The 17,712-nt window shown below is 40.4% G+C and overlaps 1 protein-coding gene across 1 annotated transcript in view; it reads right to left on the reverse strand.

Annotated features, from left to right (window-relative positions):
• The window catches only part of LOC112215142 (coagulation factor XIII A chain-like), a 37,810-nt gene extending 25,135 nt beyond the window's left edge, over nucleotides 1-12,675 (reverse strand). Inside the window, exons 1-3 of the mRNA XM_024374096.2 lie at nucleotides 12,482-12,675; nucleotides 6,007-6,013; nucleotides 5,624-5,799 (exon numbers count right to left, since the gene is read on the reverse strand). Of these exons, the coding sequence (XP_024229864.2) occupies nucleotides 5,624-5,799; nucleotides 6,007-6,013; nucleotides 12,482-12,675 (377 nt within the window). The remainder of the gene's footprint in view (nucleotides 1-5,623; nucleotides 5,800-6,006; nucleotides 6,014-12,481) is intronic.
• Nucleotides 12,676-17,712: the final 5,037 nt, after the last annotated feature.

Below are 17,712 nucleotides of genomic sequence, written 5' to 3' on the forward strand. Positions count from 1 at the left end.
TGGTTTGTTCGTGTGGGTTTTTCGTTGCAATCAAGTTTATTTTAGCATGCAGGTGCATGTAATCTCCTGTTAGTATCGGTTTAAGAAAACCAGCATGTGAAGTTCTGTGTCATCGTTCCAATCCAGCCTATATGACTGCAGTGTTACTGATTATAATGTTATTATTGCCAGCCAGAGCCATATAGGCTCAGTATTCAGGAAATAAATAAATGAACCTTAACTGTTTGCTATATTTATTGTTAGATCGTTAAAAAGGCTTAACAGTTTATAAGCTCCGTATAAATCCTTTATACAACAGTTGTAACATAAAACTTTATGTAAAGTGTTACTCTTCTGAAAGAAGAGTCTGTTATGGAAATCATGATGCAGAGCTTGAACACAGCATGTCAATATCGTGAATGGCAAATATTGATATTTCTCTCCTTCAAGAATATGCAATCAAGTGATCCAGCTACATGACGTTTTGATCCAGCTACATAACAAAAATACATATCCAGCCATACATATTTGGTCGCAAATTAGATTTACAAGCAAATTTCAGTCACAAAATAGGGCCAGTTTCCCAGACAGCGATTAAGCATAGTCCTTGACTAAAAGGCATGCTTATTGGGTAATTTCCTTTGACTTATATTTTTTGTCCAGAACTAGGCTTAATCTGTGTCCAGGAAACCGACCCACAAACTACTGAGAAGAGAATTCCTACTCACCTTTAAAAGCTCAGGTAGAGATGCAGTTGGAGGAAGAGTCACGCCAACAGATGTCAAGTGAATGTCGCCCATGTGTTTATATAGACCATAGAGTTCCCCTTCCCAAACCTTCCCCTGTCAGTGACAACTCTCATCCTGTGTCATTTAGGGGAAGTCCAAGAAAAACGTTGCTGACAGGAGATTTTTGAGATGAGGTTGTTCTGACCTTCATGAAAACTGCTTTGAAAACATAATTCTGTCTTTCATAAGATTTCTTTAACTTAAAATATAAATAAATTATCAATAGTATGGAGGTCACAAAGGACATGAATTTAAATAAATTAACCTTTATTAGGTTACACTTTATTTGGTTAGTCCCATCTACAGTTACTCAACCTACCAAATGCAACTGATATACAACAGCTTGCTCCAGTTATGGCTAGGTTTAGGGTTAGAGTTAGCAGGGTTAGTGGATAGTTAGTTGAAATATTGACAATTAGTTGAACACTTACAGTACTAATCATCTACAAACCATCTATTTGGGACTATTTAAATAATGACCAATTATTAAGCTCTATGATTAACCAATGAATCAATGTACATGCACAAACAGATATTGAAACAAAGCAATAGAGCATGCTGGGAAATGTCATAATGAATTGTGTGATATTGGTTCAAAGTGATCTGTATGAGTTATTTTTTTAAATGATAACATAATTGCTTAGGATCTCACTTGGTGACGTTTATAGGACCAGAAACGGATAAATGCAACAACCATGTCTCTGTACTAACAAAAAACAGGCATAGATGGTAAGTCTACAATATACTCGAAAGGCACTCTGGGAAATATTTGAACAAGACATTACACTAAGCGGTATATTAATTTAACACTGTTCTGTTGTCTATATGGGTCGACATATTCAACACTCTCAGTGTTAATGTATTTATTTTTAACACAGGAGAATATGCTGTGTAGGTTTTGCGTTACAAGTAGATAGAGTAAATTGTATACTAATCTTTCATATTGATCATTTTGAACTATTTAAAGAAAAATCAGCACTTGGGGCCAGAGTTAGGGGAGAGGGGGTCCCTTACAAGAAAAACACATGATTTCACATGTGGAAAATCTTAGCTTTATATAATACACTCAAGAAAAAATAATATCCCCAACAAACAGTAGACAACTATTCAGAAAACCTTCAAATTGCTGAAATAAGTAAATTAAATCAATGATGAAAGAAGCGTCAAATCAACTGATAACTAAAATAGCAGTGCAGATGGCATGCTTTTGCTCAACACAGATATGTATTATAGGTAATGAGGACAGAGGACTTCTGTGAAATGGTACAGACTTTGTGGCACAGCAGAAAGATCAGCATACCCCTAATGCAGAGGCTGTGTGTTCAAATCGCAGTTGGGATCATATCGAAATGTTATTACTAAGTGATCAAATGAAATCATATTGATTAAAGATTTTTACACTATTTTAGCTGAACAGTTGCTAAATCCATTTTTGGACTTATGAATTAATTATATCTACCCATTGATTCTTGAAGAATATTACTTATAAATGCCTCATGAGCTTAGTTCAACTGTCATACCCCATCAGAACCAAAGATGAGAATGGGTAGCCAGGCAAGGCTACATACGAACATTGCACAAACATGGCCAGCTTGAGTGTAGATACATGTATCAACAGAAAAATCAATGGGTGTGTTTGTGTTACAAAGACAAAACATGTTGATTAGCTTAAAGACATGCCTACACTTTATCTAGCAAATGAAAATAAGTTGTGTGTAGACTACAACCACAGATATTGTAGAACAAGGAGCATAAACATTATGTACAACTTCAGCTGTCCCAAAACTGGCATGGCATTCTATTCTATTCATATGATCTATTCTTAAGGATTTGTCTGTCTAACCATACACGGACATGTACAGCTCTCTGGGTGAGGTTCTGTCTGTCTAACCACACACTGACATGTACAGCTCTCTGGGTGAGGTTATGTCTGTCTAACCACACACTGACATGTACAGCTCTCTGGGTGAGGTTATGTCTGTCTAACCACACACTGACATGTACAGCTCTCTGGGTGAGGTTATGTCTGTCTAACCACACACTGATGCACAGCTCTCTGGGTGAGGTTCTGTCTGTCTAACCACACACTGACATGTACAGCTCTCTGGGTGAGGTTCTGTCTGTCTAACCACACACTGACATGCACAGCTCTCTGGGTGAGGTTCTGTCTGACTAACCACACACTGACATGTACAGCTCTATGGGTGAGGTTATGTCTGTCTAACCACACACTGATACACAGCTCTCTGGGTGAGGTTCCCTTTTAACACTACATTTTCACATATGAGGAAAATAAATGTTTTCACCTCACATGTGAATTGCAGATTCACAAGTAGAAATTGCAGTTTGACATGAAAAACAAATGATCATTTAACCTAACTCTTGCATGTGGAATTGCCTTTTCATGTGACTGTTCACTTTCACATGTGAAAATCGAATTTCCACTTTCACATGTGATAAAATGTCAAATGTTGTCACGTGTAGCTTCATGGTATCTATGAGGGCACAAGGCGAAACCCAAATGCAGACACAGGAGGCAGATGGTAGGGGTCCGATATTTATTATAACAAAGGGAGTAGGCAAAGGCAGGTCGGGGACAGGCGAGAGTTCATGAACCAGGTCAGAGTCCAAACAGTACCAGACGATAGGCAGTCTCGAGGTCAGGCCAGGCAGGGGTCAGAAACCAGATCCGAGCCCAAAACAGTACAAGAGGATAGGCAGGCTGGTAGTCAGAACAGGCAGAGAGGTCAGGCAGGCGGGTTCAGAGTAAAGACAGGCAAGGATTAAAACCTTGAGAGCTAGAAACAAACCGAGACTGGGGGAAACCAGGAGCAAGGAAAACCGCTAGTTGACTCGGCAAACAAGACGAACTGGCACAGAGAGAAAGGAAACGCAAGGATATATACACTGGGGATAATAAGTGACACCTGCACGGGGTCGAGACAATCGCAAGGACAGGTGAACAAGATCAGGGTGTGACGGTGTCACATGTTGAAATGTTGCATCCCCATGATGTCACATTTATTTCAAATTAGATCGTGTGCTTTTACACGTTGTCACATCTTATCACATTAACTTCACGTGTTTTTACCATAAGGGGTAACTTCAGCCAAAGGATTAGTTTAGCCACCACTTGTTTCTAGAAAACTGTACACAACCTTAATCATGTGGCCAAATATTTAGGAAGAGGTCATGATTTCATGGAGTCTGTGAAGGAAAAAAACACATGGAAAAAGTGGTGAGAACGTTAGTCCCAAAAACAGGTTTTCACAAGGTCTAACATTTATTGTGTTTACAGGTCATGCTTGCGTCTAAACCAAAGTACATAGTTAAAAAGATTGTACATCGGGAGGCCTCCCGGGTGGTGCAGTGGTCTAGGGCACTGCATCGCAGTGCTAGCTGTGCCACCAGAGACTCGTTGGCTTAGCAATTGGCTTAGCGTCGTCCAGGTTAGGGAGGGTTTGGCCTTTAGGGATATCCTTGTCTCATCGCGCACAAGGGATTCCTGTTGTGGGCCGGGCACAGTGCACACTAACCAGGTTGCACGGTGTTTCCTCTGACACATTGGTGTGGCTGGATTCTGGGTTGGATGCGCGCTGTGTTAAGAAGCAGTGCGGCTTGGTTGGGTTGTGTTTGGCTTTTGACCTTCGTCTCTCCCGAGCCCGTACGGGAGTTGTATCGATGAGACAAGATAGTAACTACTAACAATTGTGTACCACGAAATTGGGGTAAAATAAAAAAAATAATTGTACATCAGTTGGGGCATCTATAAAATACAATATGAGGTCCTAAACTGAGCATGAAAGTGCATCCTTCTAGTTGCCTGGCTATTATAGTCAAAATGTTTGCCTTGGGGTAAGTTGAGCCAATGGCCTCCATATCCCATACAAATGATGGTTCAATTGTATCAGTTTTATCTGTTATTTTTTATTTCACCTTTATTTAACCAGGTAGGCAAGTTGAGAACAAGTTCTCATTTACAATTGCGACCTGGCCAAGATAAAGCAAAGCAGTTCGACACATACAACAACACAGAGTTACACATGGAGTAAAACAAACATACAGTCAATAATACAGTAGAAACAAGTCTATATACGATGTGAGCAAATGAGGTGAGATAAGGGAGGTAAAGGCAAAAAAAAGGCCATGGTGGCAAAGTAAATACACTATAGCAAGTAAAACACTGGAATGGCAGATTTGCAGTGGAAGAATGTGCAAAGTAGAAATAAAAATAATGGGGTGCAAAGGAGCAAAATAAATAAATAAATAAAATAAATACAGTAGGGAAAGAGGTACTGTAGTTGTTTGGTGGGCTATGTACAGATGCAGTAATCTGTGAGCTACTCTGACAGCTGGTGCTTAAAGCTAGTGAGGGAGGTAAGTGTTTCCAGTTTCCAGTTTCAGAGATTTTTGTCGTTCATTCCAGTCATTGGCAGCAGAGAACTGGAAGGAGCGGCGGCCAAAGAAAGAATTGGTTTTGGGGGTGACCAGAGAGATATACCTGCTGGAGCGCGTGCTACAGGTTGGTGATGCTATGGTGACCAGCGAGCTGAGATAAGGGGGGACTTTACCTAGCAGGGTCTTGTAGATGACATGGATGACATTTATGCATAATATGCATCATATTTTTGCAATGTGTCATGCATATGAACTCAAGAACTCAAGCATTTTTCTTGTTACAGAGTAGACATCATCATGCCTGTGTACACAAATGTAAAACAAGCAGGAGTTATTGAGAGAGTTGCCAAGGAAGTGAGAGAAGGGAAGAAGTCAATTTGAGCAGCAGCAAGGGTACACATTTTTTACTATATGACACTGAAGAGGTACATTGACCAAAAAATCAAATGAACATGTACCTGTGTGAATGAGAGGCTATGATAGGGTAGCAGAGGCACACAAGGTCTTCTCTGATGGCATAGCGTCTAAGCTTGCTAAACATATCAAGAATCTCGCGGATCAGTTTCATGAGCTTAGTAGCTTCAAGTGCTGAGAACTTGCCTATGAATTGGAACATAGACACAACATCCCTGTCCTAGACAACAATAAATTGAACAGTAAGTCATATTGAACAGAGAGATCTATATCTAAATGTAGGCATGCATTTAAGATATAATGTATACCACACCCCCATTCCATTAATCAAACTTTGACCTACCAGCACTATCACCAACTGTCACAGGACACCATCAACCACTTACCACAAGGCGACTCAACTTCCCTGTCCCTTAGATCGACTTACCCCATACCTGGGGTAAGTTGTAACAAGAGACCACTTTTTTTGGACAAGCTATGTTTTAAAAATATATATGTTTACATGAATTCTGATTATTTTCAGGGATATACAACATCCTGAAATACATGTTGATATATTTGTTAGAAAGAACTCTATATTTACCTTGACGTAGTGATCCTGAATTTTAAAAAGGGCTCAACATACCCACGTTGAGGAATTTCTAATAAGAGAATCATTTAAAATTAAAATAAATGTGTTTCTAGTCGACTCGAGTCATTTCTACATGGGAAGTTCTACAGCTGTACCATCGAGAGCATCCTGACTGGTTGAATTACCGCTTGGTATGGCAACTGCTCGGAATCCGTTGCAAGGCGCTACAGTGGGTAATGAGTACGGCCCAGTACATCACTGGGGCTGAGCTTCCTGCCACCCAGGACCTTAATACCAGGCGGTGTCAGAGGAAGGACCTAAAAATTGTCGAGAGCATCCTGGTTGAATTACCGCTTGGTATGGCAACTGCTCGGAATCTGATTGCAAGGCGCTACAGTGGGTAGTGAGTACGGCCCAGTAAATCACTGGGGCTGAGCTTCCTGCCATCCAGGACATTTATACCAGGCAGTGTCAGAGGAAGGACCTAAAATTGTCCAAGACTCCAGCCACCCAAGTCATAGACTGTTCTCTCTGCTACCGCATGGCAAGCAGTACCTGAGTGCCAAGTCTGGGCTCAAAAGTCTCCAAGCTTCTACACCCAAGCCATAAGACTGCTGAACAGTTAATCAAATGGCTACCTGGACTATTTGCATTGATCCTCTTATTTATTTATTAATACAACATTTTCCATTGACTTTCTTGCACAGGCTCGATGTAAACTCACTGGACTCTAACCACACACTCACAAATACTACACTGACACTCCAACACACACGGACACACACAAACACACATTCCTTCACACTCTTCACATATGCTGCTGCTTCTCTGTTTATTATCTATGCATTGTCACTTTATCCCTACCTACATGTACATATTACCTCATCTACCTTGACTAACCTGTACCCCTGCACATTGACTCGGTACCTACCGGTACCCATTGTATTTTAGCCTCGTTATTATTGTTTTATTGTGTTATTATTTTTCCATTTGTCTATTTAGCATATGTTTCTTTTACTTTAAAAAAAACTCTGCATTGTTGGTTCAGGGATCGTAAAGCATTTCACGGTAAGGTTGTATTCGACACGTGACAAATAACATTTCCTTTGATTTGATTGTGTGCCAAGAGACCCCTTATTTTGGAAAAGTTGTGTTTTGAAAACTGTTATGTTTGCATGAATTATCATTTATTTCCAGGTATACATAACATCCTGAAATATATGAAGATCTCTTTGATAGAAAGAATACTATATTTCCCTTGACATAGTGATGTTGAATATAAAAATGGCTCAACATACACAAGTTGAAGAACTTCTAATTAAAGAATAATCTTTAATATTTTTTTTAATAAATGCATTTTTTTGTTTCTACTCTTTCTATACTTCTTGGGAAGTACACAGGGAAGAAAGTTAACAGGATACTCTGTAGTGGCCAACTGTACTGAAAACTCTAGTATAGCAAGTTAATACACTTATCAGGGGCAGCAGGTAGCCTAGTGGTTAGAGCGTTGGGCCAGTAACCGAAAGATTGCTGGATAGAATCCCCAAGTTGACAAGGTAAAAATCTGTCGTTCTGCCCCTGAGCAAGGCGCCGAAGACGTGGATGTCAAATAAGGCAACCCCCAGCACCTCGCTGATTCAGAGGGGTTGGGTTAAATGCGGAAGACACATTTCAGTTGAAGGCATTCAGCTGTACAACTAACTAGGTATCCCCATTTCCCATTAGATCACTCACACAGAACTGCAATGAACATGAGGGGAGACAGAGAGCTAGTCTAAAGTGCAGGGCGCAGCAGGTTTTTATTGCAAAGGACCGCAGGTAGCTGGGTCCAGGGTCAGGCAGAAGGTCATACACAGGTGGTCCAAAAAGGGCAACAGTACAGGCAGGGAGAAGGCTAGTAACGTCACCCAGGAGACCAGGCAATAGGTAGATAACAGGAAATCAGATAGGCTAAAGTACAGGCAGGGAATAGGCGTCATTAGTGAGGCAGGCAAAAACTATCATACACAGGTGTACATCACGGGAAACGCAGTGCTCTGAAAGACGTGTGTCACAAAACAAACAATACCTCACAGTGATGGGGTGCAAAGAACTGAACTAAATAGTGTGTGATAATGACATACAGGTGTGTGAACAGGTGATTAGAATGCAGTTGATTGGGATCTGGAGAGTGAGCTGCGTTCAGAGGATCTAGGTGTTTGAGAGTGTGAGCTCGAAGTAGACGTTACAAGAACACAAGAGCAACCATTCATAATATACTTGCCATTATTATATCTTGAGGCCTACTGAACTCATTTAGAGCAGCAGACACTGATTTGTTTGAACCTCATCCTCTCTAAATGTCAGATATTAAAACATGACAGTGCAATTTCTGTGGCTAGTTGAATTTCCTCATTTGAACACTTCCTATAATCCAGATTGAGCACAAAGCACCCTAGCTGGGTCACTTGGACCCTTTCTCAGTAGGTCACTGGCTGCTGACAGGGCTTTGACATGACTCGCACAAACTACTCAGCATGACCTTCGTTGAAGATTCCTCAAACATCTCCTGTTGATGACTCTCTGAAAGCGATGGCCATCACGGCTCATTTTCCCATTGAGACTCAGAGTCAATAAAAATATTTATAATATATTAGCTTTTGTTTGATGTTGAAAATAGACGGAACATTTTCAATCTTATTTGACCTATTCACTAACAAGACTTTTCAGCATTTGCATCTTGACACCTGCTAGATTACTGTGAATGTATTGATATACTGTACGTCAACAACAGATGTACTCACATTAAATGTGTTGATTAGGATTCAAACCTTCTCTCAAACAGCCTAATACATAGTCTTAGAATAGGTTTACTCCATTAATGTACTTGGTCAAGTAAAAGTGTTTTTTCATGTAAAACATCATCCCATTCCACATCTTTCTAGTCCAGGACTGAAAATGTGTCAGGACTGTATTCTGTGTCTGTGAAACTCCTCCTTTACCCTGCATGTAACCTAAACTAATACATAGGCCTACTCCCTCGATGGGAAATGGACAAGAAAGTTGACAGCTTTTGGAACATATTTTGAAGCTATAGATGGTGTATGTTCCTGTTATAGATAATGGAGTGGTGATACCTTGTATTTTTCGGTTACGATATGGTAAGACAGTAAGAGCTATGCTCTTAAGACATTTACAAGCTATATTATTTAAAGGGTCAATCTGCAATGGATACATACATTTTGTGACTTTAAATGATTTACACACACCCATTGATTCTCATGAGCATAGTCATGAGCACAGTCCAATTGTTGTACCCCATCAGAACCCAAAATATGTGCTTGTTCTACTCGATTTTTAGATTGCAGATTGAATGTGTGTCTTACATGAAAAAACATGTTTACGTTACCAAGCACATTAATGTGGTAAACGCAAATGTGAGCACATCTGTTGTTGAAGTATTTATACTACTCTAGCATGTGTCAAAAGCAATATATGCTAATGAGCCTTGTTAGTGAATAGGTACCATTTTGGCTTTAGAAACAAGGTAATATTTTACTTTTTTAAAAATGTATTTATTAATTTCCTCAGAAGGTGTGATAATAACACAAGTCCTGCCACATTATATAAGCATTATATAAGATTTATAGTGGAGCAACACTGACTCCCACAAGAAACACTGCTTTCTTGGAGCCGGTTCAAGCTCGCAGGTGTCTGGAACATTGGCGATTTCATCTGTGTGTGTATATGAAATGGATAGCTAGTTAGCAGTGCGCTAACGGTGATGTCATCCGCTCTGAGACCTAAAGTTGTTGTTTCTCTTGCTCTGTAAGACCTGTGGTTTTTCTGCCACAACTGATAACACTACTTTGTGGAGACACATGTCAATGTGTTCAGAGAGTCACTGGTTCAAGCCCAGGTTGAGCCAAGAAAAGACATGGAAGCAACACTGTTATCCTCAGACAGCTCACACTCCCTGCAAGGACACCAATGTAATAGTGACACCCGTTGTACTGTGATACAATGTACTGATACTTGTTAAGTGTGGTATATGTCCAGTATGTTCTTCACACATATTGGAGTCAGAATCTGACAATAAGGGCCCAGAGATAAGGCCCAATTAGAGCACACACACTTCTTGACTATAACACAATGTACAGATACTTGTGTATGGTTCAATTGACAATATAAGTACACATAGGAGTACACATCAACATTAAGCTGTTAAAAAAAAAAAATTCAAGTGGGAATAAGCATTGGTCTGAAAAGAAAGGAAATTCACATGAGCACCAAATCCCTATTCCACCCATGCCCTACCAAGGTTTACAAGCACACAGCTTTGACCTACTAGAGTAGCTACAGTCTTAGAAAAAAGGTGCTATCTAGAACCTAAAATAACCTATTCTGCTGTTCACATAGGAGAACCCTTTGAAGAACCCTTTTTGATTCCAGGTAGAACGAGGTCTCTCTTGGAAAAGAGATGTTATCTCAATGAGAAAATACCTGTATAAATAAAGGTCAAATAAATAAAATAAAGAGCCCTTTTGGTTCCAGGTAGAACTCTTTTGGGTTCAAGTAGAACCATTTCCACAGAGGGTTCTAATTTGAACTCAAAAGGGTTGTACCTGGAACCGAAAAAGCGTTATACCTTGAACCAAAAAGGGTTCTCCTATGGGGACAACCAAAGAACCCTTTTGGAACCATTTTTTCCAAGAGTGTACGTTGGTATTGTACTGTAGGTGGGTTGCTTATGATTCAAACCTTCTCAAACAGCCTAATTCATACTCTTAGAGGACGTGCTTCCACAATAATGTGATTTGTACCACATGCCACATTGGATTTTTCACACACTACAGCAAGACACTACATTTTCATGTTTTTTATGGAAGCAAGCTTTGCTTTTATACTTACAAGACCATTAGGCTTGATTGAGTGGTTTGTCTTGTAGTAATGTGGCGCATGCTTGTATTTCCTTACACCTTTATTTTAGCAATACATGCCATAAAAAAAAAACATAACATCCTTTTTTGGTCAGTACTGTAGGTGCCCAACAGGTGGTGGTGTATTGGACAGAGTAGCTCAGAAAGATTGAGCCTGTCTACATTCTTGATTTCTGTAACTCTTAGCTTCCGTGTCTAATATTGACATGAGCTCAGAACCACTTGTGTTTCAAACATGATGCTCTTTTATCAATTGCTGTGCTGATCAATGGACAGTTAATTACCTCTGTCAAATTAATATTTAGCTTAAAGTTGTTTGTACCTGTATTTGTTTTTGCAATGAAGATGGTGATGCAACAATAATACATATTTACAATAGGCCTATATCTAAAAGTACATGAAGCTAACTATATATACATTAACATTAACAGTCAAAAGTTTGGCCACACCTACTCATTCAAGGGTTTTTCTTAATGTTTTACTGTTTTCTACATTGCATAAATATAGTGAAGAGATCAAAACCGTGAAATACACATATGGAATCATGTAGTAACCAAAAAAGTGTTAAACAAATCAAAATATATTTTACATTTGAGATTCTTCTAAGTATCCACCCTTTGCCTTGATGACAGCTTTGCACACTTGGCATTCTCTCAACTTGCTTCATGAGGGAGAAGAGTGGCGCCGGAAGGGAAGGCTGCCATCTTATCGTCTCTTAACCAACCACGCTTTTTTGTTTGTTTTTGTTTTGTTTTGTTTGTATTTTTGCGTTGTTCGTAACTTGCTTTTTACATAATGTTGCTGCTACAGTCTCTTATGACTGAAAAGAGCTTCTGGACATCAGAAATGCGATTGCTCACCTCAAACTGGACGAAGAGTTCTTCTTCAATGAGTCGGACGGGAGGGATGTAATACAGACACCCGACCAGGCCCGGATCCCCGTTATTAGCTGGAGAAGGAAACAGAGGTTTCACAGATAGAAATCAGGGTGCCTTGTAAGGATCGGCGGACGAGTGGCTAATCTGCCCTTGCCTTCCATCCTGCTAGCTAACGTTCAATCACTGGAAAATAAATGGGGCTAACTGAAAGCACGTTTATCCTTCCAAAGGGACATTGAAAACTTTAATAACTTACAGTGGGGAGAACAAGTATTTGATATACTGCCGATTTTGCAGGTTTTCCTACTTACAAAGCATGTAGAGGTCTGTACTTTTTTTAATCATAGGTACACTTCAACTGTGAGAGACGGAATCTAAAACAAAAATCCAGAAAATCACATTGTATGATTTTTAAGTAATTAATTTTCATTTTATTGCATGACATAAGTATTTGATCACCTACCAACCAGTAAGAATTCCGGCTCTCACAGACCTGTTAGTTTTTCTTTAAGAAGCCCTCCTGTTTCCACTCACTCTCCATGGGGTTTCAGAGTGACGTCAAAGATGTCCTGCATGAACTGAGCCCTTTGGATGTTGGTGTAGTAGATTGTGGAGCCAACCAGGAAGCCATGGATGGTGCGTGTGTCTTCACTCAGGTTCCTGAAGACCACAGCCATCTGGAAGTTCTTGCCACGCTTCACCGGCTCCTGCGGGATCTCCAGCATCATCTCCACATTGGGATCTCTCCTCTGGGATCTCCTGCATCATCTCCACGTTGGGATCTCTCCTCTGGGATCTCCTGCTGGTCGTCGTATCGCATATGCATCTTCTAGGTTCTCTCGGCTTTCTTAATGGTCTCTTCATCTTTACTGCTCCCTGTGCATGTGTGGGGAGAGAGGAATAGAGTTAACATGGGACTGGTGGCCTAGGCTGGTCTAGTGATCTAAACCGCTCTCTTTGGAATACATATATCGCTGCAGCAAGGGTTTGAATCCGGCCCACTGCTATTTTAGCAACTCTCTTCTATATTTTCTGTCTCTCTATCAAATAGAATAGACAGACAAATATGAGAGGAGTGGGACTGCCACACTCCTTAAAAGAACAACCATGGGACTGATATGAAACTCATTGGCTATTTAATTTCACCTATAGGAAAAAAATATATACAGTATGTTACTGTATCGATACAGCAGTAATTGAAAAGTAATTTCAAAATCAGTAATAGCGAAGTCATTTCTATACTTCATTGTTGTTGCATTAGTTTCATTAGAAAATGTTGAAGCTGCCAATAACAAACAAATATTTATGAAAATGTTACTTTAAATGTGCAGTTGGTTGCACCCTTGCCAGTCTCCTCCATTGTCCAGGTGCCACATACCTTCTGCGTATTTGTAATCTGTGTAATGTCCATTGGCTCATAATTGTTTCCACCAATGGACCTCGTCACTACTTTCTTGCACATAGATTGTGTCCACGCTTAGTAACTCGGCTCTCCCAGTTCGTGTATCTAGCTTGTGGTTGCAAACATTGCTATTCACCTGAGGTAAAATAAAATCAAAAATATTGTGAATATTATGATTGATTCTAAATAAATAAAATGTACTGCGAGTGTGCATCATATCAATTTACAAAGCGTAAGTATGCATAGACGATGAAGGCATTACGGTGTAACAGTGTTACTGGTCAATCTCAAAGAAAACATTGTTTTACCTCAGCAAACACAAACGGGGCATCAAATTGATAGCCAAGCATTCCTTCCTTGATGGCTTTGGCAGAGCAAGGTCCACAGCGGTAACGTAAACTCGTACATCGCCTTTGTCCGTACAATTGCCCTTATTTTAGCGCCCCAAAAACGTAATACTTCCAGATCAACTGTAATGTCAATACCATTGTAAAGCACAATTTCTCCCCTTTCCAACAGAATCAATTACATGACCTAAACACTGCTTGTTTCTGCATAATTCAAGCAGGCAATGAGCCCCGTCGTGTCTTTTTAAAAATGGCGGGTCGGGGAAGAGACACTAATGTGTGATAGCGAGAAGGAGAGATGTCGTGTGGGAAAATGGCTTTTTTTCACTCGATCTGTCCAATTTATCACCTTATCGCCTCTAAAATGTAAATAAAACACTATAAAGAGTTTATTTAATGTGTCACTACATACCTATTTGAAGGTTTGTGTCGAATTTGAATCGTATTTTTGCGGCGGTGCTAAAGTGATCTTAGAAGTAAACAGCGGCTTTGAGAATGATGATCGCATGCAATGATGACGCAAAAAACGACTAGGTATCCCCCCCTTACCCCCGTCACTGGCCATTTCTTGTTTTAAAGGATGATAGAAGTGCTACACCTGGTGGATAGAGATTGTAAGACAGAAATAGTTGCTTTATGCGTGCTGTACGTTACAACTTTTCTCCAATACTATAGGGCCATTACCATGTCGATCAACGCTTGAATAGAAACCTAGTTCACACCCCCGATTTTGAATTCAACACAGTCGCTACAGTCCCATTAGTTTTCTTTGTAGCCTCGTTTGAGTGTTGCGGTTGCGCACATTTGTATCGAATGGGGTGATTTTTCATTATTTTCATCATTGTGTCAAGAGATATAGTACTAAAACACTTGAGTGTCTCTCTTGATCCTAGGTCCTGGCAGAGTTGTGCAGACTCAGGACAACTGAGTTTTGGAGGAATACGCAGATTTAAAGAGGAGTCCGTAATTTGCTTTCTAATGATCATGTCCTTTTCCTCAAAGAAGTTCATGAATTTATTACTGCTGAAGTGAAAGCCATCCTCACTTGGGGAATGCTGCTATTTTAACAGTATGCAAAATAAATTGTTCTTAATTTCCTCAATTAAGTTGGAAAAATAGGATGATCGAGCAGCAGTGAGGGCTCTTCGATACTGCACGGTACTTACTGTCTTTCCAAACTAGTCGGAAGACTTCCAGTTTGGTGTGGTGCCATTTCCGTTCCAATGTTCTGGAAGCTTGCTTCAGAGCTCAGGTATTTCCTGTATACCAGGGAGCTAGTTTCTTATGACAAATGTTTTTAGTTTTTAGGGGTGCAACTGCATCTAGGGTATTACGCAAGGTTAAATTGAGTTCCTCAGTTAGGTGGTTAACTGATTTTTGTCCTCTGATGTCCTTGGGTAGGCAGAGGGAGTCTGGAAGGGCATCAAGGAATCTTTGTGTTGTCTGAGAATTTATAGCACGAATTTTGATGCTCCTTGGTTGGGGTCTGAGCAGATTATTTGTTGCGATTGCAAACGTAATAAAATGGTGGTCCGATAGTCCAGGATTATGAGGAAAAACATTAAGATCCACAACATTTATTCCATGGGACAAAACTAGGTCCAGAGTATGACTGTGACAGTGAGTAGGTCCAGACATATTGGACAAAACCCACTGAGTCGATGATGGCTCCGAAAGCATTTTGGAGTGGGTCTGTGGACCTTTCCATGTGAATATTAAAATCACCAAAAATTAGAATATGATCTGCTATGACTACAAGGTCCGATAGAAATTCAGGGAACTCAGTGAGGAACTCTGTATATGGCCCAGGAGGCCTTTAAACAGTAGCTATAAAAAGTGATTGAGTAGGCTGCATAGATTTCATGACTAGAAGCTCAAAAGACGAAAACATTGTTTTTTTTGGTAAATTGAAATTTGCTATCGTGAATGTTAGCAACACCTCCGCCTTTGCGGGATGCACGGGGGATAAGGTCACTAGTGTAACCAGGAGGTCAGGCCTCATTTAACACAGTAAAGGCTTAAGGCTTAAGCCATGGCTTAAGGCTTAAGCCATGTTTCAGTCAGGCCAATCACATCAAGATTATGATCAGTGATTAGTTCATTGACTATAATTGCCTTTGAAGTGAGGGATCTAACATTAAGTAGCCCTATTTTGAGATGTGCTGTATCACGATCTCTTTCAGTAATGGCAGGAAAGGAGGAGGTCTTTATCCTAGTGAGATTGCTAAGGCGAACACCTCCATTTTTAGTCTTGCCCAACCTAGGTCGAGGCACAGACACGGTCTCAATGGGGATAGCTGAGCTGACTACACTGACTGTGCTAGTGGTAGACTCCACTAAGCTGGCAGGCTGGCTAACAAGCCTGCTGCCTGGCCTGCACCCTATTTCATTGTGGAGCTAGAGGAGTTAGAGTCCTGTCTATGTTGTTATGTTGCTATGTTGATAAGATGAGAGCACCCCTCCAGCTAGGATGGAGTCCGTCACTCCTCAGCAGGCCAGGCGTGGTCCTGTTTGTGGGTGAGTCCCAGAAAGAGGGCCAATTATCTACAAATTCTATCTTTTGGGAGGGGCAGAGAACAGTTTTCAACCAGCGATTGAGTTGTGAGACTCTGCTATAGAGCTCATTACTCCCCCTAACTGGGTGGAGGCCAGAGACAATTACTTGATCCCGACACATCTTTCTAGCTGATTTACACGCTGAAGCTATGTTGCGCTTGGTGACCTCTGACTGTTTCATCCTAACATCGTTGGTGCCAACGTGGATATCAATATCTCTATACTCTCTACACTCGCCAGTTTTAGCTTTAGCCAGCACCATCTTCAGATTAGCCTTAACGTCGGTAGCCCTGCCCACTGGTAAACAGTGTATGATTGCTGGATGATTCATTTTAAGTCTAATACTGCGGGTAATGGAGTTGCCAATGACTAACGTAAACTCATACATCGCCTTGGTCCGTACAATTGCCCTTATTTTAGCGCCCTCTAAGGCCTCTAAACCTTCAAGCTGCATACTGGACCCTATTCCAACTAAAGTACTGAAAGAGCTGCTTCCTGTGCTTGGCCCTCCTATGTTGAACATAATAAAAAGCTCTCTATCCACCGGATGTGTACCAAACTCACTAAAAGTGGCAGTAATAAAGCCAAACCTTGACCCAGAAAATATACAAAATGGTCGGCCTATATCGAATCTTCCATTCCTCTCAAACATTTTAGAAAAATCTGTTGCGCAGCAATTCACTGCCTTCCTGAAGACAAACAATGTATACGAAATGCTTCAGTCTGGTTTTAGACCCCATCATAGCATTGAGACTGCACTTGTGAAGGTGGTAAAAGACCTTTTAATTACGTCAGACCGAGGCTCTGCATCTGTCCTCGTGCTCCTAGACCTAAGTGCTGCTTTTGATACCATCGATCACCACATTATTTTGGAGAGATTGGAAACCCAAATTGGTCTACACGGACAAGTTCTGGCCTGGTTTAGATCTTATCTGTCGGAAAGGTATCAGTTTGTCTCTGTGAATGGTTTGTCCTCTGACAAATCAACTGTAAATGTCGGTGTTCCTCAAGGTTCCGTTTTAGGACCACTATTGTTTTCACTATATATTTTACCTCTTGGGCTATGTCATTCGAAAACATAATGTTAACTTTCACTGCTATGCGGATGACACAAAGCTGTACATTTTAATGAAATATGGTGAAGCCCCAAAATTGTGCATGGCTGTGGATGGCTGCAAACGTTCTACTTTTAAACTCGGACAAAACAGAAATGCTTGTTTTAGGTCCCAAGAAACAAAGAGATCTTCAGTTGAATCTGACAATTAATCTTGATGGTTGTACAGTCGTCTCAAATAAAACTGTGAAGGACCTCAGCGTTACTCTGGACCCTGATCTCTCTTTTGACGAACATATCAAGACTGTTTCAAGGACAGCTTTATTCCATCTACGTAACATTGCAAAAATCAGAAAGTTTCTGTCCAAAAATGATGCAGAAAAATTAATCCATGCTTTTGTTACTT

The sequence above is a fragment of the Oncorhynchus tshawytscha genome, linkage group LG16, assembly GCF_018296145.1.
Source record: "Oncorhynchus tshawytscha isolate Ot180627B linkage group LG16, Otsh_v2.0, whole genome shotgun sequence".
Lineage (NCBI taxonomy): Eukaryota > Metazoa > Chordata > Actinopteri > Salmoniformes > Salmonidae > Oncorhynchus > Oncorhynchus tshawytscha.